The sequence below is a fragment of the Podarcis erhardii genome (genome assembly GCF_964252035.2).
Source record: "Podarcis erhardii genome assembly, chromosome: 2".
NCBI lineage: Eukaryota > Metazoa > Chordata > Lepidosauria > Squamata > Lacertidae > Podarcis > Podarcis erhardii.
Window position 1 is genome coordinate 125729333 of NC_138498.1, and position 27251 is coordinate 125756583.

At 50.0% G+C, this 27251-nt stretch overlaps 2 protein-coding genes across 2 annotated transcripts in view; one reads left to right on the plus strand and one right to left on the minus strand.

Moving 5' to 3' along the window:
• The first annotated feature begins 229 nt into the window (after positions 1–229).
• On the plus strand, positions 230–21554 carry VPS52 (VPS52 subunit of GARP complex). Its single transcript, XM_081849175.1, has 20 exons — positions 230–410; positions 2907–2988; positions 4807–4859; positions 4948–5023; positions 5262–5329; positions 5653–5828; positions 6106–6256; positions 7624–7724; positions 8831–8963; positions 10355–10412; positions 11055–11188; positions 11954–12109; positions 14377–14495; positions 15031–15154; positions 16413–16508; positions 16890–16997; positions 18894–18959; positions 19254–19365; positions 20548–20666; positions 21339–21554. Exons 1-20 carry the CDS (start codon positions 285–287, stop codon positions 21483–21485), a joined length of 2205 nt encoding a protein of 734 aa, XP_081705301.1. The 5' UTR covers positions 230–284; the 3' UTR covers positions 21486–21554.
• A 3231-nt stretch (positions 21555–24785) lies between these two features.
• The window catches only part of COL11A2 (collagen type XI alpha 2 chain), a 99323-nt gene continuing 96857 nt past the window's right edge, over positions 24786–27251 (minus strand). The window contains exons 66-67 of the mRNA XM_081849104.1: positions 26570–26812; positions 24786–25342 (exon numbers count right to left, since the gene is read on the minus strand). Of these exons, the coding sequence (XP_081705230.1) occupies positions 25196–25342; positions 26570–26812 (390 nt within the window). The 3' untranslated portion in view covers positions 24786–25195. The remainder of the gene's footprint in view (positions 25343–26569; positions 26813–27251) is intronic.

The following is a 27251-nucleotide window of genomic DNA, read 5'->3' on the forward strand; positions in this document are numbered from 1 at the left end:
CCGCCTTGCAATGCCCGAGTAGGAAACAAGGAGGTGGAGCGGAAGGTTCCGTGAGAGCATATCTCCTCGCCGGAGGAAACAAGGCGTCCTTTGGGGGGTATCATGGGGAGGGGGAGGAGGAAGCGAGGTGCTCGAGCCCCCCAACCCCTTCGAAGCTTCCGCCGCCTCAGCAGCCGACGAAGAGGTCTCCTATCGGGCCACTTCCGCAAAGCGGCCGCTGGGCATTCTGGGACTTGTGGTTCTTCGTGCCGACAAACCGGAAGCCGCTCCCCTGGAAGCCCCGGATGAGGAAGGCGGCGGCCCCGGGCGAAGCGGGGCCCGGAGAACAGCGGCGGAGGCGGCAGCAGAAGCAGGAGCAGCCGCAGCTCCGGGCGGGAGACATGGACGAGGAAGAGGCGGGGGACGGATCGGTGAGGGTCACGGACCTGCCCCCGTTTCCGGTCTCTGAGCCCCCGACTTCCGGTGTCTCATAAATAAAGGACACCCTCCTCTCGTTCCCCCTCTTTATCTTTTTCTCTTCAGTCGCGAAAATAATATTTGGGCTGGGGGTGGGGAATGTTCTGGCGACCTTTGACCCCGCCCCCCCGCAGTCTCACGTCTTTGGCCGGTGCGCATGCGCGGTGGGGCTTCCCCCTCTGCACCTGTTGGGCTCCTGCCTGTCGCTTTTAAGCAGACGGAGCCCCTTTGGGCTGCAAAGAGGGAAAGCAGGGCAGAAACGCAGCTGGACAAGCCATAACGGGGAAGGCGGGCTGAATAATAATAGTAATAATAATAATAATAATAATAATAGTAATAATAATTCTATTTTATATTATTTGCACCCTGCCCATCCGGCTGAGCTTCCAGCATATACAGAAACATAATGAACCATCAGACATTGCAAACTTCCCTCTTCTGGGCTGCGTTCAGGTGCCTCTGATCTGCCTCTTGAAAGCAGAACCTTTGCACTTTGGAACTCCCTGCCTCTTGACACCAGGCAGGCCCCTTCTCTGCGTTTTTTCCGGCACCAATTGAAGTCGCCTTTGTTTAAACAAGCCTGTCCAGGTGTTCAGAAAATCTGTATGCGTTTCTAGTTTATTCTGCTTTTAACTTTCCATTTGTTTTAAAGTCACAGTTGCAATTTTTAAAGTAATGACTTTACTGTTTTTGTCTTTCTTTCTAAACCACTTGGAGGTTTTCCCCTACAATCAAGCGGTATATAACTTTCATAAAATAAACAAACATTGCTTATATTCTGTTCATTGCACTTATATTCTGCCTTCAGTGAGCTTGTGATCCCTGCCCTGACACACGAACACCGTTTTTTCCTCTGGACAGCCCCGCGGTGTAGAAACTTGCCCAAGGTCGCGCAGTGAGCCTCATGGCTGTTAAGGGATTTGAACCCGGGTCTTTGATTCGGTTGCTCTGGACTCCCCACCAGCTCACCTGGCCTTTGGCAGAAGCAGCCCTTGCCCGTGTTGAGTTACAGCACCAGACTCAAAAGGGCAGCAAAGTTTTGGCTCAGACCCTGACTGTGTGTCTGCCAGTTAATGGCTTCCTCTCAGTTTGACTTGGGGGTTAAAATTGTGCGGAGTGGGACCATTTGTGTCTCCCCTCTGAGCTTCTTGCAGAAAACAGTAGCCAGTTCCTGGAGGGGAAAGTGGCTCTTGTGCTCAGATCCTGGCTCTTGTGCTCAGATCCTGCTTCCTGGTCTGCCCCACGGAGAACCTTAAGGTCCATAAATAGCAACACCCTAGAGGTCCCTAAGGAAGTCAGATTAGCCCCAACCAGAGCCCGGGCCTTCTCAACACTGGCCCCGGCTTGTTGGAACGCTCTGTCTCATGAGACCAGGGCCCTGCAGGATCTGATTTCTTTCCGCAGGGCCTGTAAGACAGAGTTGTTCCGCCTGGCCTTTGGCTTGGAATCAACTTGATCCCCTTCCCCTTTTTCCTTTCTCCTCCTGTGATGGAACTCCTATTTGGGGACTTCCCTGGCTTTTTTCTGGCCCACGTAGGACCAGCCTGGATAGTTAGTCTTGGTGAAGACCTGATGTTTTCATCCCCCCAAAAGTGTTTGATTTGAGTTTCCATTGATATGAGGTTACATTTTAATGCTTTAATGTTGTATTTTGTTACGGAAGTGGGGGGCATGTCTTCTTCACCTTCTTCACTACAATATATCCATTTATTCCCAATTGTCAATGTCAAAGGGAACTAAAATCTATAAAATCCATATCCATAATCCCTCAAGTAAGGTGTCAAGACCCTAATCCTGTCAAAATCACTCTGCCAAACCTTCCTCTGGGCAATGCCAGGTGACAGACTATGCATACACTCAGGAAGCGCTTATCTGCGCATATCTCCAGCTCTGCATATTCCCCCCTCCCTCCTCTTTATGTTAATCCGATGTAACCCAACCTCTCCTTAATGTATTCATGATGTAATCTGTGTAACCCAACCTTTCCTTAATGTATTCATGATGTAACTGGGATGTATTTTGCACTGTATTCTGGGACATGGAGGGAGTTTCAAAAGTTCATGTCACCCCTTTCTCGCTGTTCAATCTGGTCTTGAACCTGTTGCGCAATAAACCTTGGATCTCCGCATTTTGCTCCTGTCCGGCTGAGCTCATTTTCTTCCGCAGGGACCTGCGGACACTTAGTCTGACGAGCTGGGTGGCAGTGTAGCCCCGCACCCAGATTTTAGCCGTAACAATTTTAATCTTGTTTTTAAGTTGTATTTCAATCAATTTGTTTTTATATTGGTTGTTAGCTGCCTTGAGCCTGGTCTTGGCTGGGGAGGGTGGGGTATAAATAAAATTTATCATTATTGTTATCATGGGCACCTGGTTGGCCACTGTGAGAACAGAAGTCTGGACTCGATGGGCTCTTTTCTTGCGTCCCTAACCTTCCTTCCTCTGCCCTTTAGGGTCCGAGCGAGGAGGCCTTGCAGCTGAACCTGGGTGAGTTGGACCTGACCTCGGATGAGTTCATCCTGGATGAAGTGGACAGTAAGTTCTCTTCCTTCCCTCTCCTTCAGAGCTACTTGCTTTGGGAAGGGCCCCAAAGGGTCATCCAGACTGACCTTTGTTCAAGGGAGGGCCAGGAAACTGTTCCACCTCCTCCTGGAGAGGAAGCAGGGTTCAAAATCAGAGTTTTGTGACTGGGGCGGGTCCAATCACGATCTCTGGCTTCCTGGTTGGCGACTGACATCTCCACCTGCCTGAGCCCTTCCTTGAGCAGGTCAGCAGATTTGGATCAAATCTATGCTTCCAGGTGCCATAAGAAAGCTGCTGAGATAGCGCAGGATAGTGCACACCCCGGAAATGATCTCTTTCAGCTTCTGCCTTCTGGAAAAAGGTCCAGGGTTATAAAGACCAGGACTAGCCGCCTGAGAAACAGTTTCTACCCAAATGCGATTTTGGTTTTAAACGCAGTGTAAGGTAGTCTCTGTGGGAGTATACTGTATTTAATTATGGGTTTCAGAGTTTTTAGGGAGTTAACCAGGCTGGGATAGCAGGCTTGTTGGTTTTTGAATGTCTTATGTAGGTTTTTCAATTTCGTTGTTCTGTATGGGACAATGACAATAAAGAGTTTAGTATCGAAGAAGAGCTGATTTACTGCATTTCAGATCCACCTTTTTCTCCAAGGAGTACATGGTGGCGCTGTGCTCTAAACTACTTATCCCCTTGGGCTTGCTGATCAGAAGGTTGGCAGTCTGAATCCCCGTGACGGGGTGAGCTTCTGTTGCTCGGTCCCTGCTCCTGCCCACCTAGCAGTTGGAAAGCACACCAGTGCAAGTAGATAAATAGGTACCGCTCCAGCGGGAAAGTAAACCATGTTTCTATGCACTCTGGTTTCCGTCATGGTGTCCCGTTGCGCCAGAAGCGGTTTAGTCATTCTGGACACATTCTGGAAAGCTGTCTGTGGACAAACGCCGGCTCCCTCAGCCTGAAAGCGAGATGAGTGCCACAACCCCATAGTCTCCTTTGACTTAACCGTCCAGGGCTCCTTTACATTCTTTGCCTTACATGGTTCACTCCCCTCCTCCTGTGAGGTAGGTGAAGAGACTGCACGACTGGCTCCCAGCTCACCCTGTGAGCTTCATCATGTTGAGCGGGGATTTGAACCCTGATTTCCCAGATCCTAAACTGACACTCTAAACCGTGGGTAGACAAACTAAGGCCTGGGGGCTGGATCAGGCACAATCACCTTCTATCAGCATGTTTTTACATGAGTAGAATGTGTCCTTTTATTTAAAATGCATCCCTGGGTTATTTGTGGGGCATAGGAATTTGTTCATTCCCCCCCCTTCAAAATATAGTCTGGCCCCCCACAAGGTCTGAGGGACAGTGGACCGGCCCCCTGCTGAAAAACTTCTCTGACCCCTGCTCTAACCACTACACCCCACTGGCTTCCTAGAGTCCTTCCGCTGTGGGAATTAAGCAGGTCAATAAATACGGGGAAAGGCAAATGTCTCTTTGAGAAGGATCTGAAATGTTTCCCTTGGAGCCTGAATTTATTCTGGGTGGTTTCATTTGATGTTTTAACGGGTTGTAAACAGTGTTGAGATTTTTTTCCCCTTTAAAATATAAAGCAGCATTTTTGGGGCAGCAGGGTTTGGGGGGGGGGCTACCTGCCTTGAAAACAAGGGGGGTGGGTTTCCCTCCTGCTCATGCCCTGCTCTGAGTTATGACCAGTGGGAAAACCTTTCTGTCTTGGCACGATTGCTCTGTCACGCCCCCATAGATTTTTTTTTTGGGGGGGAGGCAGTGCAACCGTGTCCCCCCCCCCCGGTCTTGACCTTGTTCTTTCTCTCCCCCCCCCAGTTCACATCCAGGCCAACTTAGAAGATGCTCTGGTGCAGGAGGCGCTGAAGACGGTGAGAGGGGGGAGGTCTGCCGGGGCTGGGAGGTGGGGAAGGGAGAGCGCCCCCCCGGGTGGTGACCCCTCCCTATTCTGTCCCGCAGGGGGTGGACCTGAGGCACTACTCCAAGCAAGTGGAGCTGGAGCTGCAGCACATCGAGAACGCCTCCATCAAGGACTGTATCCTCAGAAGCAGAAGGGTTGAACGGGGCACCCAGAGGTCCTCTAGCTGAACCCATGCAAGGTGGAAAAGGCTCACCAGAGCCCAGGAAAAGAGCTGGCTTGGCCTGGCTTTCTGCACGGGGGGTGGGGTCTGTGGGGTCTGTGGAGTTTTGGGCGTGTACCCAAATGTTTGGAGGGGGAGCTTTCGTCGGCTGTCTCCTCCCAGCAGGCATTTCTCCTTAGTGGCCTCATCCAGACATCAAGGAGAGCAAGAACATTGCGTCGCTCCACACGCAGATCACGGCCTGCGACGCTGTCCTGGAGGTGAGGAGGGCCCCTCTCTGTAATCATAGTAATCATAGTAATAATAACACTTAATTGGTGCTACAAAAAACAGCATAAAATAGGTGGAAAATCCATCCAATAAACATTAGGGCTAGCTGGCTGAATTAGTCCTATTTGGGCCGGCGAGGAGACCAGGGGAGAATGAGCTGTGGGATCCCAGTGCGGGGAATCTTCATAAAAAGGGGAGGGGGAGGGAAGGAAGGGGAAGAAAAGATCAGGCTAAGTTCAAATGGAAAGCCAGGCGGAATAGCCATTTCTCCCTAAGCATGACCCCGCCTTTCCTTCCTCCCCACATGTTGCAGCGCATGGAGGCCATGCTGAGCTCCTTCCAGTCTGACCTGAGCAGCATCAGCTGTGAGATCCAGACCCTGCAGGAGCAGTCGGTGGCCATGAACGTCCGGCTGCGCAACCGCCAGGCCGTCCGGGGCCGCCTCTCCCAGCTGGTGGACGAGCTGGTGGTCCCCAACATCATGATCAGGTCAGTGGCGCAGGTGGAGGGCGGGAGAAGCGTCAGGCGAAAATGTCTCCCTCCGAAACAAAGACTGAAAAGTGCATAAGTTCAGATCCAAGCAATATTCGCTGCTAGTCAGTCTTTCGGTGTGGCAGCAACGATGCCCTCTGGAACTCCCTGCCACTTGAGTTTCAATCTCTTTTTAAATTTTATTTTCAATTTTTTGGGGGGTGGGTGGGTTGGGAGACGGGAAGTCCTAGGGGTGAGGGTGTGACACCCCCCTCCCCCTGCGTTGTCTTCCCAGCACCATCCTGGAGTCGCCCGTGACGGACCAGGCCTTTCTGGAGCAACTTCACGAGCTGAACAATAAGATCAACGCTGTCAAGGAGCAGGCTTTCCGTGAGACCATGGCCTGTACGGACGTGACCGACATCCTGGAGAAGCTGAAAGCCAAGGTGAGGAGTGAGGGGACCCCCCCAGCTGAGACCCTCCCCCCTCCCCACATAACCGCCCATTCAGGGTTGGCACCTTGGTGAGTTGTCTCACCAAACGCAGCCCCTGGCAGGTTTCTTCTGTCCATTCCTTGAAGGATGGATTTTTGTTCTTCCGGTTCATGAACGCCAGTCTATTTGTTCCGTCAAAAGGGCATGGAAAGTCCATTCATGCTGTCCAATATATTCCTGTTCTGTTTTAAGATTTTTCTGATATTGTAAGTAAGCCGGAACTGGTCTGTGACCGTAATAATAAAAATTCAATTCAATCGCCCATGCCGTCCCTTAGCTAGATGGGGATACAATTCAAAAGGATTTTTTCCTCTGCAAACATAACATTTTTCCCGTCCAGTTAATCATTTCTGTCACCCTCTCCCAAAAATTTACCAACGTGGGACATTGAACGAACGTCTTTTTTTAAAGAAGTGCTGTCACAAGGGCAGCAGTTTCTTTTGTCCTTCCCAAAGTCATCGTTTCGTTGTCATAGAGGCCAAGTTCCTGTTTCTATGTGCATTCTATGCCCACATGTCTCCCTCCGGTTAAAACCTCTGTTGCTATTGCCGTATTTTTTTGCCCCATAAGACGCACCTGACCATAAGACACACCTAGTTTTTAGAGGAGGAAAAGGGGAAAGCCCCATTTTGGGGGGATCAGCTCACAGTTGTGCAGCTTCTTTTGCAAAGGGGAAAAGCCCCCTTTTTTTGAGGATCAGCTCAAAGTTGTTGAGCTTACTTTGCAAAGGGGGAAAAAAAATCCTGTTTTTATGGATTCAACTCTGTTCTGTTCAATTCTGCAGCTTCTTTAGGAAAGGAAAGGGAGCTGTTTCTACAGTTTCCAGACAGATATTCTAATCAGCCAGTCACATGTCGCTGGGGAAACAAACAGCCTCCATCTGCAGAACATTCAACAATGGAGGCCTGGGCAAGGGGCTGGAAAGGGAACCAGCGATCGACCACACATCCACTCCATAAGACACACAGACATTTCTCCTTACTTTTTAGGAGGAAAAGGGCGCGTCTTATGGAGCGAAAAATACGGTAGTTATTAACTTTCTACCGTGCCCTTTGTGATTGACCTCATATGGGGAGAGGCAGTCCTCACAGTCCTGAGCTTTTTAGGGCTTTATGGGTCAAAACCCGCCCTATGAATTGGACCCAGAAACTACTTGGCAGCCAGTGGAGAGATTTGTCAGTTCTGGAGTGATTTGGGGGAGGGGGTTTTTGGACAGGGAACTGTTCCTTCCTCACTCTGCATTGCCATGGAAGAAAGGCTGAGCCCCCGCCCCCCAGTCCTCTTCCCTGACCTGCCCCCCTCTCTCCCCCTCCTGCCAGGCGGTGGCCAAGATCCGGGAATTCATCCTACAAAAGATCTACTCCTTCCGCAAGCCCATGACCAACTACCAGATCCCCCAGAATGCCCTGCTCAAGTACAGGTAGGAAAATGCCCCTTCATGAGTCTCCCAGCATTCCCTGCTGCTGGCTGGGCCAATAAGAGAGCACAATCCCACAATCCCCTGCTTAGTTTCGTTTTCTGGCCACCCGCTGTGGACTGCAACTCCCAGCAGCCCTTGCTCCCGATCGGAAACATCAGGCGCCTGTGTGTGTTTGTGCGCCCTGCATTATGAACACTTGTTTGATTATCTTATTTATTCCATTTGCACAGCGCCCTTTCTCCAAAGATCCCAGGGCAGTGTGCAACTTTCAGAGCGTCACTTTTAGAAAACACCTGAAGGCAGCCCTGTATAGGGAAATTTTTAAATGTCTGATAAATAAAAAATGCTTTTTTGTTTTAATGTTTTTAATGTTTGATGTATTACTGTATTTTAATCTTTGTTGGAAGCTACCCAGAGTGCCTGCGGCAACCCAATCAGATGGATGGGCTGCTGCTGCTGCTGCTGCTGTTGTTGGGTGGGCAGTTGTTGTTGTTGTTTATTTTACACAGCATAATAATAAGATCAGCACAGTAGTAGTCCCCCCTGCCTTGCTCAAAGTGTTGGTGCTGACCTTTAAAGCCCCAAACGGCCTCAGTCCAGTATACCTGAAGGAGCGTCTCCACCCCCATTGTTCTGCCCTGGCACTGAGGTCCAGCTCCAAGGGCCTTCTGGCGGTTCCCTCACTGCGAGAAGTGAGGTTACAGGGAACCAGGCAGAGGGCCTTCTCGGTAGTGGCTCCCGCCCTGTGGAACAACCTCCCACCAGATTAATATTTAGTTGGAAGCCGCCCAGAGTGGCTGGGGAAGCCCAGCCATATGGACGGGGTATAAATAATAGATTATTGTTATTATTCAATGCCCAAAGACCTGGGAATGTTTTCGTCTGGCCCCTAGAGACATGCAATGATGGTTCCACCACAGAAAAGTCCCCCTCTGGACCTCATGGGGGGGGGGGGACACAGAGAAGGGTCTTGGATGTAAAAGGCGAAAGATTTATACGATCTGAAGAGAAACCAGAAACTCAGGGCCAGGTCTGGAAGCGAAGTCTCCCCACTCGCCATGTCCCCCAGTCTCTCTCTCTCTCTCTCCCCCCACTTCTCTCTGCAGGTTCTTCTACCAGTTCCTGCTGGGCCACGAGCGCTCAGTGGCCAAAGAGGTCCGGGACGAGTATGTTGAGACCATGAGCAAAATCTACCTCAGCTACTTCAAGTCCTACACCAGCCGCCTCATGAAAGTGCAGGTGAGTCTCCTTTTGATAACTCGAAGAGTAGGAATGATTCGCACCACCGAAGAGTAGGAAAGCACCCCAAGGTCATCTAGTCCAGCCCCCCTGCCATGTGGGAATATTTGTGGGGCTCAAACCCACAACCCAGAGATTAAGAGCCTCGTGCTCTACCCACAGAGCTACCTGCTCTTGTTTTTGTCATAAACGAATGCTAAATAATATTTTAAAAGCGCTTTGGTAAAGGTTCCGTGACGCGTCTTAAGAGCAGCGGTGAAAAGGTACTCCTGCCCGAAGGCCAGTTGTGTCCGACTCTGGGGTTTTGCGCTCATCTCGCTCAAGAGGCCGGGAGCCAGCGCTGTCCGGAGACACTTCTGGGTCACGTGGCCAGCGTGACATCGCTGCTCTGGCGAGCCAGCGCCGCACACGGAAACGCCGTTTACCTTCCCGCTATAAAGCGGTACTTATTTATCTACTTGCACTTAAGGGTGCTTTCAAACTGCTAGGTGGGCAGGAGCTGGGACCGAAAGATGGGAGCTCACCCCGCCGCGGGGATTCGAACCGCTGACCATGCGATCGGCAAGCCCTAGGCGCTGAGGTTTTACCCACAGCACCACCCGTGTCCCTTTGGTTAAGAGCAGCGGTAGTAAACAGGAAAACCAAATGTCAGATAAATAAACTGTGAAATGTGGGTTGCGCTCGCTGAGCCTTGGGGACATAGCTTTTCCCTTTTCTTGCGAGGAATCCTGTTCGGAAAATGGGAATTTCCCTTAAAAAATGGGAAACGTTGACAGCTATGCTGGGGGATCCTGTCCAACCCTGCAATTCCATGATTTTAAGTACGGTTGCCCAAGGGCTAGAATAACAAAAGTCCAAGTTAAAAAGTGGGAATAAATGTTGTGTTCACAAAAAGGGATAATATCAGCGTTACCTGATGATCGAGTCTAGTTCCAGGTTTGCCAGGCTCATCTGGAAAACGTGCATGCCGTAAAGCAGTGTTTCCCAACCTTGGGCCTCCAGCTGTTTTTGAACTACAATTCCCATCATCCCTGACCACTGGTCTTGCTAGCTAGGGATGATGGGAGTTGTAGTCCAAAAACAGCTAGAGGCCCAAGGTTGGGAAACACTGCCGTAAAGGAATGCCAGATCACGTAAAATGTGCTTGGAGGTGCTAATCCTCATGGAAATCTCAAATTACGCATCATTTCCTCCGTTGTTTCAGTATTCCCGAGTGAGTGGCGTAAGATTTCGAGGTGCTTCCCATCGAATTGCAATTAATATTTGAGCTGGCAAGATTGCTCAATATATCTATGCTGGTATCATCAGAAGTATTCTGTGTTAATTTTGGGTGACAGCCGTCCGTCCATTCCTTCAAACTCCTCTCTCTCTCCCTTTCTCCCTGCCCGCAGTATGAAGAAGTGGCCGAGAAGGACGACCTCATGGGGGTAGAGGACACGGCCAAGAAGGATATCCTTTTTGCGGGGGGGACGACACTCGCACTGAAGGGGCAGAAAGGCCGGATCAGCCCTGCCCCTTTCCCAGCCTGGCCCCTGATAACGGGGTTGGAATAGATGACCTCTGGGGTCCCCCTCCAGTTGGGCTGGCTGCCAAACGGGAGCTTCAAGAGCTGCCTTCAACAATTCCCTCTTGTGAGGGGCTTGGATCCTGAGCATAACTCTCATTATCGTCTATTAAATTTATCAGTCACAATTTTTTTGCCATTGCAACTCAGAAAAAGCCACATTAAAACTGGGCAGGGACTGCATTTGAAACAGCCCACCTGCTCCCAAAGGCCACCATTGGCAGCCAAAGACCTGGCTAGGAATGAAATAATAATAATAATAATAATAATAATAATAATAATAATAATAATAGTAAATTAATTATATGCACCACCCATCTGACTAGGTTGGCCCAGCCACTCTGGGCAGCTTGAGGAGATGTAGTGATGGCACCAGGTGAGCCTCCCAGGGAGAGATTTCCGCTAGTGGGGAGCCGCCACCAAGAAGGCCCCGTTCCCGTGCTCCTTTGGGGGGGTACCCACAAGGTCTGCGTGGGGGTCTGCCTCCCTGGGCACGTTTCTCCCTTGACTCTCCTCGCTGCCGCCACGCTTTTTCTCAAAGCCGCCCCTCCGGAACCGCAACACCATTTTCACGCTGGGGAACCGGGGCAGCGTCATTGGGGGGGCCGAGCTGGAGGGCCCCATCATCGTCCCCCACTCTGCCCAGAAGAGCGACGTCCGGGTGAGTCCCCCTCTTTTAACCCCCTCCTTTCTGGCTCCCCCTTTGGGACTGGGCCCTATGAAAAACATCTAAATACTAGGGACTCTTGGAGCAGCTGTTTGCACCACTTTTGAGCGTAGCTGTCAACGTTTCCCTTTTTTTTAAGGGAAATTCCTTTATTCCGAATAGGATTCCTCACAAGAAAAGGGAAAAGTTGACAGCTATGCTTTTGAGGCTTACCATGATCATCACTATTATTAAGTAAATTTGTATACTTTCCTTTACCCATAGATCTCAGGGCGGTTTACAACATAAATGCTCTGAAGCCCTCCAGTGGGAGGCAGTTCCACAGGTTATGTCCTTTAATCAGTCCCGATTCCGCCAATTCTAGTGTTAGGCAAGAGGGATAAAAAGCTTCCTCTCTCCGCTCTCCTCCAAGCTGGGCAGGATTTTACAGACTCCGATTGTGTTGCCTTTCCCCAACCCTACAATGTCCCTTTTCGTGGGCTTCTTCCCATTCGGGGACATCGGTTGTGGACAGGCCTGATCCAGCAGCTGGGGTCTCCTTGGGTTCTTATGGAGCCTTCCGCCCAGAGCCAGTCTACCTGGATTCCCAGGTTCATTTGGCCCTTGCGAGAAGAGGCCGCTGGCCTGAGCTAGCTGTCTCCTTGGAGAAGGAATAGATTGGGGTGCCAGGCGTCTCCCCCCTCGGGGTGCAGAGAAGCTCTGCCTGCTGCTCTCCTGGTCCTGATCCTGGGCCCCCTTCTCTTCCCGACCCCCCCCCAGTACCCCTTTGAGTCCCTCTTCCGCAGCCAGCACTTCGCCCTCCTGGACAACAGCTGCCGCGAGTACCTCTTCCTCTGCGACTTCTTCCTGGTGACGGGGACCCCCGCCCTGGACCTCTTCAACGCCGTCATGGGGAAGACGCTCACCATGTTCCTCGTGAGTAGGGGTGGCCGGGGCGGGGGAACTGCCAGGGACAGAGGAGGGAAAGGGGCACCCTCCTTCACGTTCCCTTTCCCCACCTCCCCGAAGCATATCCAAAGGAGCGTGACTTTGGAACTCCCTGCCTCTTGATACACGGCAGGCGACGTCCCTGCACGCTATTCGGTGCTGGCTGAAAACATTTGGGTTTGTCCGCACAAAGAGTGGCTGCGGGAACCCAGCCAGATGGGCGGGGTATAAATAATAATAAATAAAAATAAATTTTATTTATACCCCGGCCAGAGCCGGGCTCAGGGCGGCTAACACCAATAAAATCACAGTAAAAACATAATAGGGGGAGGGGGGGAGGAAAAGGGGGAAAAACACAATTTAAAATACAGGTTAAAATGCAATTTAAAATGCAGCCTCATTTTAAAGTAGCTAATAAATCAAGATAACTCAATAACTTCTGTGTGTGGTGTTTTTTTTTTTTTAATAAAACCACTTTAAAGCAGTTTACCAAAAAAAAATATGAAATAGTAAAATGGTAAAAAAAAAAAATAGACAACAGCTGAGAAACCAAAACAGGTTACAATTCACATCTAGTCTCTAAGCATCTGTGCTAACTTGATAACTCAAAGGGGTACTGGGGGGGTGTGGGAAGAGAAGGGGGTCAGAATAAATAATAATATTATTATAAAGGATACATACACTTTGCATGGAATATAGCAGCACGTGGAACCCATTTAAACAAACTATAGCTGATTCAAAATAAATATATATGGACTTGGATAATGAAAATAATAATGTCCATATACAGTTGTACCTCAGAAGTCGAACAGAATCTATTCCGGGAGTCTGTTAGACTTCTAAAACATTTGAAAACCAAAGCACGGTTTCTGATTGGCTGCAGGAAACTCCAGCCAATCACGGAAGCCGTGTTGGACGAATGTGATTCCTTCACATTCCTTCCAAAGAACGTTCGCAAACCAGAACACTCACTTCCAGGGTTGTGGCGTTCAGGAGCCAAAACGTTCGAGTCGCAAGGCATTCAACAATCAAGATACGACAGTTTTAGATTTGCTTATTCTTTTAGTAATGGAGTATCCCTTTCTTATTTTGACTTTCTCATGTTTATTTTAAGGGTTGTTAGAAAATTAGTGATAAAAATAAAAATTTGGGTTTAGGCAACCCGGATGCTTAGAAACTGGATGTGAATTGCAGCCTGTTTTGGTTTCTCAACTGTTGTCTATTTTTTTTTTACCATATTACCGTTTAATATTTTTTCTTTTAATTTTCAAATACCTTTATTGAAACTTAACGTATATACACAATAACCAAAATTCCCAATGATTCCTTCACATAACATATAATATCTAAATTCCAACAGCTGCATAATTATACACTTAATTATAAAACCCACCCCCACCCTCTACTTTCCCCCACAGCAATTCGACTTCTTTATATTTCTTTCTACCTTTTCCCCCTTGCATTCTATAATAAATTATTTTTGTTAAATCCTGATTTTTCCTTCTTTCTTTATTGGTTTTGTTACTGCTTACATTTTTTATTCTAAGCCTGTTAGCATGTCATTTTTAGAACAATATTTTGACATATAATCTTTGAAATACTTCCACTCCATTCTTAACTTCTGATTTGATTGATATCTTATAATTGAAGTGAATTAATCTTATAATTGAAGTGAATTAATCTTATAATTGGGACGCGGGTGGTGCTGTGGGTTAAACCACAGAGCCTAGGACTTGTCGATCAGAAGGTTGGCAGTTTGAATCCTCGCAACGGGGTGAGCTCCCGTTCTTCGGTCCCTGCTCCTGCCAACCTAGCAGTTTGAAAGCACACAGTGCAAGTAGATAAGTAGGTACTGTTCTGGCGTGAAGGTAAACGGAATTTCCGTGCGGTGCTCTGGTTCGCCAGAAGCGGCTTAGTCATGCTGGCCACATGACCCGGAAGCTGTATGCCGGCTCCCTCGGCCTATAGAGCGAGATGAGCGCCGCAACCTCAGAGTCGGCCACAACTGGACCTAACGGTCAGGGGTCCCTTTACCCTTTACCTTTAATCTTATAATTGAAGTTAATTAATCTTATAATTGAAGTTAATTAATCTTTTTTGTGAACTGCTTTATAGTGGGTTTTTTAAAAAAACACACACACACACAGACCATCAGGCGGCGTATAAATTTGTTGAAACAAATGACTAAATTGTGGGTTTGCCCTTTGGGTTTGTCTCTCCCTCCCCCCCCCAAAAAAACCCTCCAACGACGGCAGAAGCACATGAACGCTTATGTGAGCGACTGCTACGACAGCATCGCCATCTTCCTCAGCATCCATATCGTCCTCCGCTTCAAAGCCATCACGGCCAAGCGAAACGTCCCCGCCATCGACAAGTGAGTGGGGAAGGGGCCCCTTCCCAGGGGGGGGGGGTGTCATAGCTGTCAACTTTCAGATTTGAAAATAAGGGATCAGCAGCCTCACCTGTCCCGGGGACACTATACGGGATATCTAACAATCTTGGATAGCAGCGGAAGCAGCGCAGGAATAAGGGAATTTCCCGCAAAAAAAAGGGAAGGTTGACAGCTATTGGGGGGGGGTCATCTAGTCCAATCCAGTTCAGGAATCTCAGCTCAAAAGATCCCTGGCAGACGGCTGAGCACCTCCTCTCCATCCCCTCCTGTTCGACTGCTCTCCCAGCAGAGCAGGATTCCCCCTGAACCCGCCTGACAATGGAAGTCTTTCTCCCAGCCTTGCTCTCCTGCCGGGTTGAGGGCAATCTTCCCCCTGGCCAGCTGGACACTTCTGATCTCCAGCTTTGGGGGGGGGGTCCCCATAGGTGCTGGATCTCAGGATATCTCCATTAAATATAAATATTAAGCGAGGAATCCTGTCCGCCTGCTCTCCCCTGCTCCCCACCCGGACATGCAGGTACTGGGACACGCTCCTGGAGATGCTGTGGCCGCGCTTTGAGCACATCCTGGAGCTGAACATTCAGAGCATCCAGAACACCGACCCCCAGAAGCTGGGCTTCCTTGACACCCGGCCCCACTACGTAAGTCTGGGGAGGGGGCGCCACACCATTCGAATCCCTTCCAAGGGAATCGGGAACAGTTTAACGAGGGATATAGCTTAGGTTTAGGTTTGTTCTTGTGCTTGCTTTTAGTATGTGTTTTGCGTCTCTGGCAGGCAAGCAGCCTGATCAGCAGTAACAACTCTCCGCCAGTTTTATGTACGTTTATTTGCAAGAAAACCACATCCAGAGCACGGCTTTCTGCCTTCTCTCATTAACGACAGTTGATTAGTCTGAATCATGGTCCCTCCCCCAACAGGAAGAATGTCACAATCCGGCTTTTCTTCCACTTCCCTTCTGTTGCTCTCTGAGCTTCTCCCACCTCCTAGTATTGGGACTGATGGGCTAGTCTGCCTCCTCCCCACTCCCAGAAGACACAGTCTTGGACTCTGGCTTATCTGCTGGCTGCCTGGCAACACTCTAGCCACCTTCCAACTCTCCCTCTCCTTGAGAGCTAACAGCGTCTTCCTTGGGAAGGAGGGGGGCCGGGCTGTCCTTTCCAGACTCTGACAGCCAGTTCTCATCTGCAGAGTCAGCCCCTTGCTCACTCAATTTCTGAGGCCGACTCTTCCGCTGCGCTCTGGGGGGGGCCACATTCCTGACATTGTGTTTTTATGCTGCGTGCTGCCCTGAGAATTTCAGATGAAGGGGGTGGTATACCAATGTAATAATTAATAACAATAATAGCAATAACAATAATGCCATTTGAAGCTTCCCTCCTGACTCTTCAGAGCCTGGCCATGGGAAGAGCGAACCCGGAGGATGCTGGGCGGTTTGGTTTTATCTTCCTTAAAAGTACTGATTTTGTTTGTCGAGAGCATTTTGGCCAGCTCAAAAGAGGCTCCTGCAGCGTGGCTTCAAAACTCCTTAGGGGTGGTGAAGGCAGCCCCTGCACAAACACACAAAACTCAGGCTCACATCTCCAGTGCATGACACAAAAGGAAAAAGGGCTGCGGGGGGATGAGGGGGAAAGAAAGCTCAGACGCCAACTTGCAGCCCCCTCAAAGGTGGTGGGCCTTGCCATTGCCCCTTCCCCACGAGCTTACCTGCAAAACACCCCCCCCCCAATATTTTATTCAAGTTGGCATCCCTGGTCCTCTCTCTCTCCCTTTCATGCAACTGGAAAAGGCATCCATCTCTGGGTGGGAGCTGAGGGAAGAGCCTGACAGAGCCGCTCTGGGGTGCACGTTCCCCACCCCCCAAGCGTGCTCAGCTCCTAACCCTCTCCCTCCACCCCCAGATCACCCGGCGGTATGCAGAGTTCTCCTCGGCCATTGTCAGCATCAATCAGACATTCCCCCACGACCGGACGCTGACTCTGCTGGGGCAGTTGCAGGTAAGGTGGAGGCTAATTTAGTCACCATTACTTGTATTTAGAGCATTTGCACCAGAAAGGGACTTGGGTTCAATCAGAACGAGACACGTAGGCTCTCAGTCTTAAAAAAAAAGAAAAGAAAAACAGCAACAGCATGCAAGGGAAAAGGTACAGGGAGGGAAGAGGAAAAACTAAAACTCAGGCAGTAGCATGTAAATAGGTGTCCCTGTTGGCGTACGCTGGCTTATGGCTCCCTGGCAAATGGGGGGTCTTCAGAGGGCCAGGCCCCCACCCCCGTCCCACCCTGTGATGCTGTTGCTTCTTTTTTGGGAGGGGGGATCATTTGAAGCACCCACCCCTTCTCTCCCTCTCCCTCTCTCTCCCTCTTTCTCCCTCTTCCAGACGGAGGTGGAGAATTTCGTCCTGCGGGTGGCGGCTGAGTTTTCCTCGCGCAAAGAGCAGCTCATCTTTCTCATCAACAACTACGACATGATGCTGGGCGTCCTCATGGTAAGGAGTGGTCCCGGGGAGCTGGGCTCCTGAGCCCCCTGCACTTGGGGGGGGGGGGCGGAGGCCGAGATCTTCCAGCCCTGGTGGGTCTCTGGTTGACGGGCAGCCGGGCAGCCAGGGTTTCATTTCCTGCTCCCGGCGGCTGGACGATGAGAAGACTTGGTTCCTCTTTTCCTCCTGTCCTGAATTAGGCTGTTGAAACCAAGAGAGCTTGAGAACATGGAGCCACAGACTCCCAGGGCTGGAAAGGGACCCCCAGTGGCCATCTAGTCGGTGATTTATTAAATTTACGTACCGCCCTTTATCCAGGGACCGCGGTACGGTTTGCAGCATAGAACACAAAATACGTAGGCCATGTATACATATGAACCGCCCTGACGTCCTTTTTTATAATTGACCTCATCTCCAAAGGGGTATTGTTCGGTTGATATTTATAATTATTATTTATTTATACCCCGCTTTTCCCCCCTGACAGGGATTCAAGGTGGCTTACAGATAAATTACTGTATTTTTGGCCCATAGGGCGCACCTAGTTTTTTTTTTGGGGGGGGGAATAAAGAAAAAAAATTATTCCCCCCCCCCCAGCCTCCAAACCAGGTCGGGGAACAGTGGGAAGGCGCACTCCGCCTCCCCGCTGTCCCCCAAGCTTGTGGGGGCTTGCAGATAGCTTCCTGCAGCCTGGAGAGCGAGAGGGGTCGGTGCACACCGACCCCTCTCGCTCTCCAGGCTTCAGCGGAAGCCTGCATTCGCCCCATAGGACGCACACACATTTCCCCTTCATTTTTGGAGGGGAAAAAGTGTGTCCTATAGGGCGAAAAATACGGTATGCATTTTGTGTTTTTTACATTGTGATCTTATGTTGTGAGATCTATGGGCATTGGGCATTATACAAACAAACTAAACAAAGGTGCTCTCCTCCATGGTCTCCCAAGACAGACAGATGCCAATCAGTGTCATTGAACACACACACACACACACACACACACACACACACACTGTATTTTTCGGTCCAGAAGACACACCTAGTTTTTAGAGGAGGAAAACAAGAAAAAAAATATTCTGAACGAAACAGTGTATGTATGATTTTTGTGGTTCATGCTTTGGCCACAGACATGTGATCCATGTGGATCCATGTGGATCCATGTGCTTTGTAACCACATTTTTGCACCATTGCAGTCCCAGGAAACAGTGGGTGTGTGATTTTTTTTGGTGCAGGCTGTAGCCATGGTCATACTATGTGATCTGATGGTGAATTTGGGGTGACCCAATGCAAAAATCCTGAGGATCCATGGGCTTTTACCCCCCCCCTCCCAGTCCCTTATCTCTCTCCCGATCCCACCAATCAGCTGCTTCCTTTCAACACTCCCTTCCCTCTTGTTTGCCTTAGTGTCTTTTCCTTAGCTGGAGCAGTTTTTTGCTCCTCCTTTTCTTCTAATTTCTCTCCTTATTGCTTTAGTCTTCCTGTTTCCCCCCTTTGCAAGTTTGCTGTCTTTGCCTCCCCGCTCCTAGGCAGCCTCATTTATCTCTAGCGTCCCTTATCTCGCTCCCCGATCCACAAACGATCAGCGGCTTTGTTTCAACACCTACTTCCCTTTTTCAAAAAAAAAAGAAAAAAGAAAAAAGCATGATCTGCTTTTTGTCCCTGGGCAATTCGGCTCCAGGGACCACGCATTCGCCCCATAAGACACACAGACATTTCCCCTTACTTTTAGGAAGAAAAAAGTGCATCTTATGGAGCGAAAAATACGGGGGTGTGTGTGTATATATGGTGTGTGTGTGTATATATCTGGCGGAGAGAGGAAGGCCTGGCTCTGCCTGCGAGGGGAGGGGGCAGGGGTAGCAAAGGCCCCTTTCCCCCTACCCCACTCCGTGACGCCCCTCTTCCCACCTTCCCAGGAGCGAGCAGTGGAGGAGAGCAAGGAGGTGGAGGGATTCCAGCAGCTCCTGAACGCTCGGACGCAGGTAAGCAAACGGAGTGGGCGGAGGGAGCTGCGCCTAAGGAGGGCGCAGTTGCACCCATACCTGTGCCCCCTCTCCTGGGTGCTGGGGGTGGGAGACAAGTTTGAGGCAGGCTCCAGGAAGGCCCTGTGCTGCTGGCTTCAGCTGTGGAGCCAGGCCGCAGTTTCCTCTCCCCTGGGTTGCACACCCTCGTTTTCCGGGGCTTCTGGGAGATGGAGTCTAGCTAACGGAGGGCGGCTCCTCGGGGGGGGGGTCTCTTCCTTCTCCCTCTCTCCCCCCACTCTTTCTCCTTTCCAGGAGTTCATCGAGGAGCTCCTGGCGCCCGGCTTTGGGGGGATGATTGCCTTCGTGAAGGAGGCGGAGGCGCTGGCAGAACGAGGCCAGATGGAGAGGCTGCGCGGGGAGGAAGGTGAGGGGCCTGGCAGGAGCGGAGAAGCAAGGAGGCAGGAAACCAAGAGTTGGGACCCCGAGGGTCATCCAGCCCAACCCCCTGCAGTGCAGGGAATATTTTGCCCAATGTGGGACTTGAACCTATGGCCAGGGTGGATAAAAAACAATTTACAAATAAATTAAAAATCGGATTTTTTAAAGTTCAAAACATTTTTTTATCATCATTTAAATTGGATTTTTGAAATAAAATGCTTTCGGAGGAAAAAAATTTCTAAATATAGTTTTCTATTTAAGTTGCATTATAGTCCAAAGGAAACAAGGATTTGTTTTAAGTTTTTCATGTGTGCTAAAACTCAACCTAAGGGTTAAAAAAAAAAAAAGTTTAACCATGTAAGTTAACAAACAATAATGCTATGTTATTGCTTTAATTAAATAAATTGTTATTAAGGAAATGATTAGTTTTCTCCTTCCAACAAAGTACAGCAGAAAAATTTCCTGTATATAAACAGTTAACTTACTAAACCTCACAAGGATGTCATTATTATCGGTCTGTGTATTTCTAATAGTATAACCAAATCAGTAATTTTTTATATGACTGTAAAAATGACTTCCAAAAAGGAAACCTTCATCTGGTTGTAAATATTAAGATTATACCAGCAAGAATGAGTCTTTCTGTAAAAAAAAGATTTCAAGTTTAGTGATTCATTTGATTTAGCTCATGGGTAGGCAAACTAAGGCCTGTGGGCCGGATGAATCCAGCCCGCAGACGTTCCAGAAATCAGTGTGTTTTTGAATGAGTAGAATGTGTGCTTTTATTTAAAATGCATCTCTGGGTTATTTGTGGGGCATAGGAATTCATTCATTTCCACACACACCCCTCAAAAAATACATAGTCTGGCCCCCCACAAGGTCTGAGGGACAGTGGACTGGCCCCCTGCTGAAAAACTTCACTGACCCCCGATTTCGATCATATCCACCCTGCCCACGGCCCTGAGGCTAAGAGTCTCATTTGCTACTGACGGAGCGATTTATGGAGCTGTAGGGATGGAAACGGGTCCCCTGAGGATCATCTGGCCCAACCCTGCCTCCCCCGTGCAATGCAGGAGTTGGCATCCGTCTGACCTCTGCTTAAAAAACCTCCTGGAGGAGGAAAGTCCCTCTTCAATGCCCCCCACCCAAATCTCGCCCCTTCCCCTCTCAGCCCGGGTGACGCAGCTGGTGCGCGGCTTCGCGGGGACCTGGAAGGCGGCAGTGGAGTCTCTCAGCCAGGACGTCATGCGCTCCTTCACCAACTTCAAGAACGGCACCACCATCATCCAGGTGGGCCCCGTGGGCACAGAAGGGTTAATGGGTGCCGTGGGGGGGGGTAGCCCCTTGGCTTGTGAAAGCCCCACCCTGAGCAAATTCAGGAAGAGCCTGGTGTGACTTGACGTCTCCATCCCCAATTTGAGTTTCCGTTGAAATGAGGCTGTGTTTTAATGTTGTATTTTGATCTTGTTTTTAAGTTTCAATCCATTTGTTTTTATATCGGGTGTTAGCCGCCCTGAGCCCGGTCTAGGCTGCGGAGGGCAGGGTATAATTAAAATTTATTATTATTATTGTGTGTATTATTGCACCATCCAGGTTTTCCCCTTAATCCCCCCCCCACAAGGGAACAGGGCAGGATTTGACTGAGGTCCCCCAGTCGCAGATCCCAAAAATCATCTTTAAAACCCCCCAGGCTCTCTCCCTACCCAATTTCAAATGGTTCTTTCAAACACCCCTCTCCAAAAAACCCCAGCTGCTTCCTGCTTGTAGAATCTCAAGGGACCCCCAAAGGTCATCCAGCCCAACCCCCCTGCAGCACGTAGCACGGGGTGTCTATTTGTTGCTGGTGGGGGGGCTCTCGGCTGTGCCCTTGTGTGTTGTCTGGGGGGTACCTGTGACCTTCTCCCCATCCCCCCCCTGTGTCTCTTATCTCACCCCCATGACCCCCCCTCTCTCTCCGCACAGGGGGCCCTGACGCAGCTGATCCAGTATTACCACCGCTTCCACAAGGTCATGGCGCTGCCCCCCCTCAAAGCCCTCCCCGTACGCTCCGAGCTCATCAACATCCACCACCTGATGGTCGAAGTCAAGAAGCACAAGCCCAACTTCTGAGCTGGGGGCGGGGCGGTTTGTGCATGGCGGGTTGTGTTTTTTTGGGGGGGGAGGCCCTATCACTGCTCCCCCCCCCATCGCTCAGTGATCTCCATAGGGTGGGGGGGGCAGCCCTGTTTTGGGACCGCGTCTCCCGTTTGTCTCTCTGTCTTGCTTTGTACAGTGGAAATAAATTCTCTAGCAACTGACGCCTGGGATCCATCGTTTCATTGCCAGGAGGAAAAAAAGTTTATTTCTGTGCAAGAGAATCACAGCGGCCTGGAAGGGGGCATCTAGCCCAGCCCCGAGAGAACGAGAGAGGGGAGGTGTGTTTGTGTGAGGAGGATGAGGACAGGATAGGCTCCTGGATCAGGCCCATGCAGTTCAGACTCCTGCTCTCACAGTAAGGTAAAGGTAAAGGGACCCCTGACCGTTAGGCCCAGTTGTGGCTGATTCTGGGGTTGCGGCGCTCATCTCGCTTTACTGGCCGAGGGAGCCAGCGTACAGCTTCCGGATCATGTGGCCAGCATGACTAAGCCGCTTCTGGCGAACCAGAGCAGCGCACGGAAACGCCGTTTACCTTCCTGCCGGAGCGGTACCTATTTATCTACTTGCACTTTGACGCGCTTTCGAACTACTAGGTTGGCAGGAGCAGGGACCGAGCAACGGGAGCTCACCCCGTCACGGGGATTCGAACTGCCGACCTTCTGATCGGCAAGTCCTAGACTCTGTGGTTTAACCCACAGCGCCACCCGTGTCCCTTGTGCTCTCACAGTAACCAATAGAAAAAACTGTGAAAATCCCTGAAACGAGAAGTAATCGACTAGAAATATTATCTTGTGGAAATAAACTAAGTAATAAAAATCAAAAAGCTTAAGCAAAAAATAAGAAAAACCTAAGAATTGAACAAAGCCTTAGCGTGATGCTGGCTGCAAACTTCGTTTCACTGAACTATTCGGTTTCCTCAGAAGGAAATAGAAAAATCACAAACTTTAAATGACCAAAATTCAAAAAGAGGGGTAGAAACCCCCAAAATTCCGAAGTGTTATAATCCTAGCTCGACCGAGGTAAAGCAAAACGCAGTAATAAAGGATTAAGGACTCAAAAGTACAGTTTCTAATACTGAATTTATAAAAAAGGGGTTTGAAAACCTAAATGGCAAGTTTTAGACAAAGCCCAGCTTGAAGAAAGCAAAGCGCAGTAATAAAGGGTTGAGGACTCAAGTGTGAAAATTCTAGTGCTGCTTTTACAAAAAGGTTTAAAAACCTAAATGGCACAAATTCAAAGAAAGGAATACAAGACAAGCTGTTTTAGATTTTAAACAAACTCAACAACAGGGCTGAAAGGCTCCCATGGTCTAGATGTTACTTCTGATGTTAAAGACTGATCTTTTTGATTTTTATTATTTAGTTTATTTCCACAAGAAATGTTTCTAGTCGATTACTTCTTGTTTCAGGGATTTTCACGGTATCTCATCTGTTTTGTGCCACTCCTGCTCTCACAGTGGCCAACCAGACCCCTGCGATCTGCCCTGAGATCGTGTGATAAAATAAATTCCTATCGTGGGAAGCCAGCGAGCAGGATTCGAAAACAAGACCTCTCTCCCCCTGCTGTGGTTTCCATCAACTGATATTCAGAAGCATTTGCTGCCTCTGCTGGGACTCTTAGCCACCCAAGTTGGTCACTTCATCTTGTGGCTAGAGGTTCCGCAGGCTAACAGTGCCTAAGTCCTTTTTATCTGTCCTGAATCTCCCAGCCTTCAGCTTCCTTGCTTGCCCACTGGTTCGCTGGATCCAGAGGATGGTTGTTGTGGAGCGTTAAGAATCAAGTCCCCCCCGCCCCACAGAGACCCCTGGGGGGGCGCCTCCCTCGAACTCCCTGCAGAAGGCTTTAGTTGACCCTCTTATTTGCACACTGGTGGGTAGGAAAGCGAAACTCCAACGGACAGGCAAAGGCGAGGAAATAATAATGGAGCCAAAGAAAGCAGCAAAATTATAGATGATCTATTAGGCACCATACAATTTCCACAATTAATTACAAAACATTACATGGTTGGGTCGCCTGCTTCCAGCACCAGGGGGCAGCCCCTCACTTGCTTTTTAAGAAAACAAAAAAGCCAAGGAGGAGCTTTTGTGGGGGGGGGGGGAACCCCTTTCAAGAGAGAATGGGTGGGGAAAAAACTTTGCAGGCGGCCGAGAGAAAATAAATTTATTTTTAAAAACTTCCCGAGCACCAAAAACTGGGTGTGAAACTCGCCTTTTTCCATCTTCCATAAAAATAAAAAGGCAGCAGGAGATGAAAATAGTCTCTTTTTCTTATATCCACTCCTTTAAATAATATAATTAATTTATTTTTATTTTTTTCTCTTTATAAAAAAAACAAAAAACAAAAACACACAGTTTTCCTTTCTGGTCTTTGGAGCTGCTCTGGGGGTGAAGGGAAGTTGGGGAGGCAGAAGACGCTTCTTAGAAGCACGCAGAACATTGGGGAGGGGCTTGAAAGTTTAGCAAGGGGGAGGGGAGGGGGGCTGAATTCCTGGCGGGACACTATCATTTGTGCAAAAGGGGGGAACCTCCCAGGGGCAGTGTCTAGTTTTAGAACCATTAAAAAAAAAATAAAGTTAAGATATGTTTGGGGCAAATATTGAGGTGGCTAGGGTGGAGATAACCAGGGTTTGGGGGAGACTCCATTGGGAAGTCAAAGGACCCCTCTCTGCTCTTGGTCTCTGAACTGGGTGGGGGCTTTTGTACCAAGTTTGCCCCCACTGAGTGTCATTTAGCCCTTCTGGTTTCAGCAGTGCCTATTCAATCGCATTTGCCACCTTGTAATGGGAGCTTGAGTTCATCTTGCTTGGTTCCTGTGCTCTGTGCATTAGGGTAGAGACAAGCAAAGTTGTTCACTCCAGCTGCCTCTTTCCAGCCCACAGGCAGGTTCCTGTAGTATCTCCCCCCCCCCCAATTTCCTTCTGTAAATTTGGGGCTTAATTGGTGATGCCTGTTAGGGGGTGAAGGGATTGCCCTAGAGAGCCCGGAAAAGGCTTGTGGCTTCCCTTTTGCACCTGTTGGGCAGCTGGGACAGGGGTGGTGGGTGAGGCCTTAAAACGGGTGCAAGGGCCAGCAGGGAGTGGGAGTGGCCATTAGGGGTGGGGGCAAAGGGTCCCTGTTCTGGGGTGGGCAAGGTCACGGGGGAAATGCAACAACTGGATTTGGGATTGGGGAGTTACAACTGGAAAATTCTGCAGATTATTGTTGATTATACCCCCCACCCCAATTGCTTCCTTCCCAAGAACCCCTGAAGGAATAGGGAAAGGGATGCTTTCGGGGAGAAGGGGGACAGACAGCCGCAAGATCAGGCACGGGGTGGGATTAGAGTAGTGGGTTCAGCGGAAAAAAGCTACAGTGGGGAGGCATCCCTGTGTGTTTGGGGAGGGGGCTTTGTTTTGTAACCCGCTACTCGTGGAGGAGAGGTGGGGAGGAGGAATGGCGATAAAATATCGTCTGGCTTGTCCCAAACGGTCCACTTCTCTTTGGTTTGCATTGGTGCCCCGGACCCCCGATGCTCCTTGGTCTCCCGTTGGTTGGCGGCGGATCCGCTGTGTCTTGAGGGGGGGCGTGGAGAGAGGCCGGATCCTGTTCCGTCACTGCTTGTGGGGTGGGGGGTTCCTCCGGAGACCAAGGGCAAACGGGGTCGGGGGGTGGGCTCAGCGAAGTGCGCAGGGTGTTCCCGCCGCCTTAGCCTCGGAAGCAGACTGGCCCCACCTCGAACCCAAACCTCTGGCCGGGCTCCCCAAAGTCCGCCACGCGAACGTCCGTCAAAGGCAGCTGCTCCACCTGGGGGGTGTGGACCTCCAGGACAGTCTTGTCCGATCCTTTCCGTGTCTGCGAGGGAGAGGAGACGGCGTGAGAATGTGAGGGCAAACCTGGCCAACGTGGTGGGAAACCTGCAAGCGGGATCTGAGTGCGAGAAGAACTTTTCCTCTGGCGTTCAGAAACATTGCTGTGAGACGAAGACCTTTAGAGGCCCTACGCGCCTAAAAGGTTTTGGTGCCCCGTATATATGCAATTCAAAATATAAACAACGGTAAACCGTAACAGAAAATTATATTTCGGGGAACGAAACGAAACCTACAGTCTTATTGTCTACTTCCACTTTGTATATATTTGAAGGGGGGGGGGCCTCCTTTTTCTAATGGCAAAGTCTTTGACCAAGATCAAATCTATCCATTTTCTTTACACAGTTAAACTTAGTAGTTTTAATTGACTTTTGAACAAATGTACAATTTCTTGCTACTGCTTTGAATTTTGTTGCGTTATTATCTTAGAGGTTCATGCAAACTGCTTTTCTGAATTATGTTGTTTTGGGTGGAGTGTAAGTTCATTGAACCAGGGGGGGGCAGTAAAGTTGGGAAACCACTGATCTAGCAGAGCAGTCATTGTTTTGTTTGTGATTGCTATACTGATGATTTGTTAAGTATTCTATACGATTTATGCTGTATCCGTGACGTTCCATTATGTCATTTTTATCTTTTGCTTGTAAGCTGCTTAGGGATTTATTTGAATACAAAGTGGCATAGAAATAGAATTATTTAAAAAACAACAACCCAAAAACCTGCTTTAGAATCACAGATTTGTGTGGGTCCCAGGGGTCATCCAGCCCAACGCTGTACCATGACCGGAATTTCTACTACAGCATCCATGACAAATGACTCTTTTTTTTTAAAAAAAGGAGCTGGACTTTTTGTGGTTTGGAGATCCCTGCTGTCGGATAGCCTCCCTGCAAGAATGCTCAGTAAAAGCCGGGCATCGATTCAGCTCTGCGAAAGCTTCAAATTCCCCTCAAATTCTCATAAAGTGACCCCCCCACCAGCGCACTCTGTCATAAGGACTACTGGATCAGGCCAATGGCCCACCTAGACCACCATCCCCTTCTCAAATGCCCCCAAAGAATCTGGGTAGACTGCCTCTGTCCCTGGAGGCTCCATCAGGGCATACAAAGAGCCTTCCCGGCTCAGCTGCCCAAAGGGGCCCGTCTGACCTGGCCTCCTGTCCTCACAGCGTGGCCCCCGGGTGCCCCCGCCCGACGCCACCCCTGCTGGGAGGACTCACCGCGCAGCCGTCCCGCAGGGCCTTGATGTAGGGGCTGCTGTCGTAGCTCAGCTCGTCCTCATTGGCGCCCTGGAAGCGGAGGGCGCGCTGGTAGCCCCCGGGGGCCGGCTCCCCGCGGCTGTGCCAGGCGGCCGAACGCTGGCAGTGGTAGGTGAAGTTCTGGCGGGCCGAGACGCTCAGAAGGCGCAGGAAGGTGAGCTGCACGATGCCCAGGGGGTTGCCGTCGGCGTCCGAGTAGGAGAACTGGCGAGGGGGAGAAAAGTCTTAGGATATACTGTATTTTTCGCTCCATAGGGTGCACCGGACCATAGGGCGCACCTAGTTTTTTTTTTGGGGGGGGGGAATAAAGGGGAAAAAAATCCCCCCCCCGGTCCAGGAGCAACGGCAAGTTTGCGCGCAACCTCGCTGCCGCTCCCGGAGCTTGCGGGGCTGGGGGCGGGGAAGCCTGAGCTTCCCCCGACCCCAGGCCCCAGAACAGGCAGCTATCTGCAAGCCTTCGGAGCCCAGTGGGAACTCCCGCCGCGCTCCGAAGGCTTGTGGATAGTTTCCTGAAGCCTGGAGAGTGAGAGGGGTCGGTGCGCACCGACCCCTCTCGCTCTCCAGGCTTCAGCGAAAGCCTGCATTCGCTCCATAGGACGCACACACATTTCCCCTTCATTTTTGGAGGGGGAAATGTGCGTCC

Bases quoted from the DNA above. Each gene is read 5' to 3' on its own strand.
- VPS52 (XM_081849175.1), top strand. From the start codon at position 285: ATGAGGAAGGCGGCGGCCCCGGGCGAAGCGGGGCCCGGAGAACAGCGG. The intron at 12,110-14,376 runs GTGAGTAGGGGT...CAACGACGGCAG, and splicing joins AGACGCTCACCATGTTCCTC to AAGCACATGAACGCTTATGT. The intron at 18,960-19,253 runs GTAAGCAAACGG...TCTCCTTTCCAG, and splicing joins TCCTGAACGCTCGGACGCAG to GAGTTCATCGAGGAGCTCCT.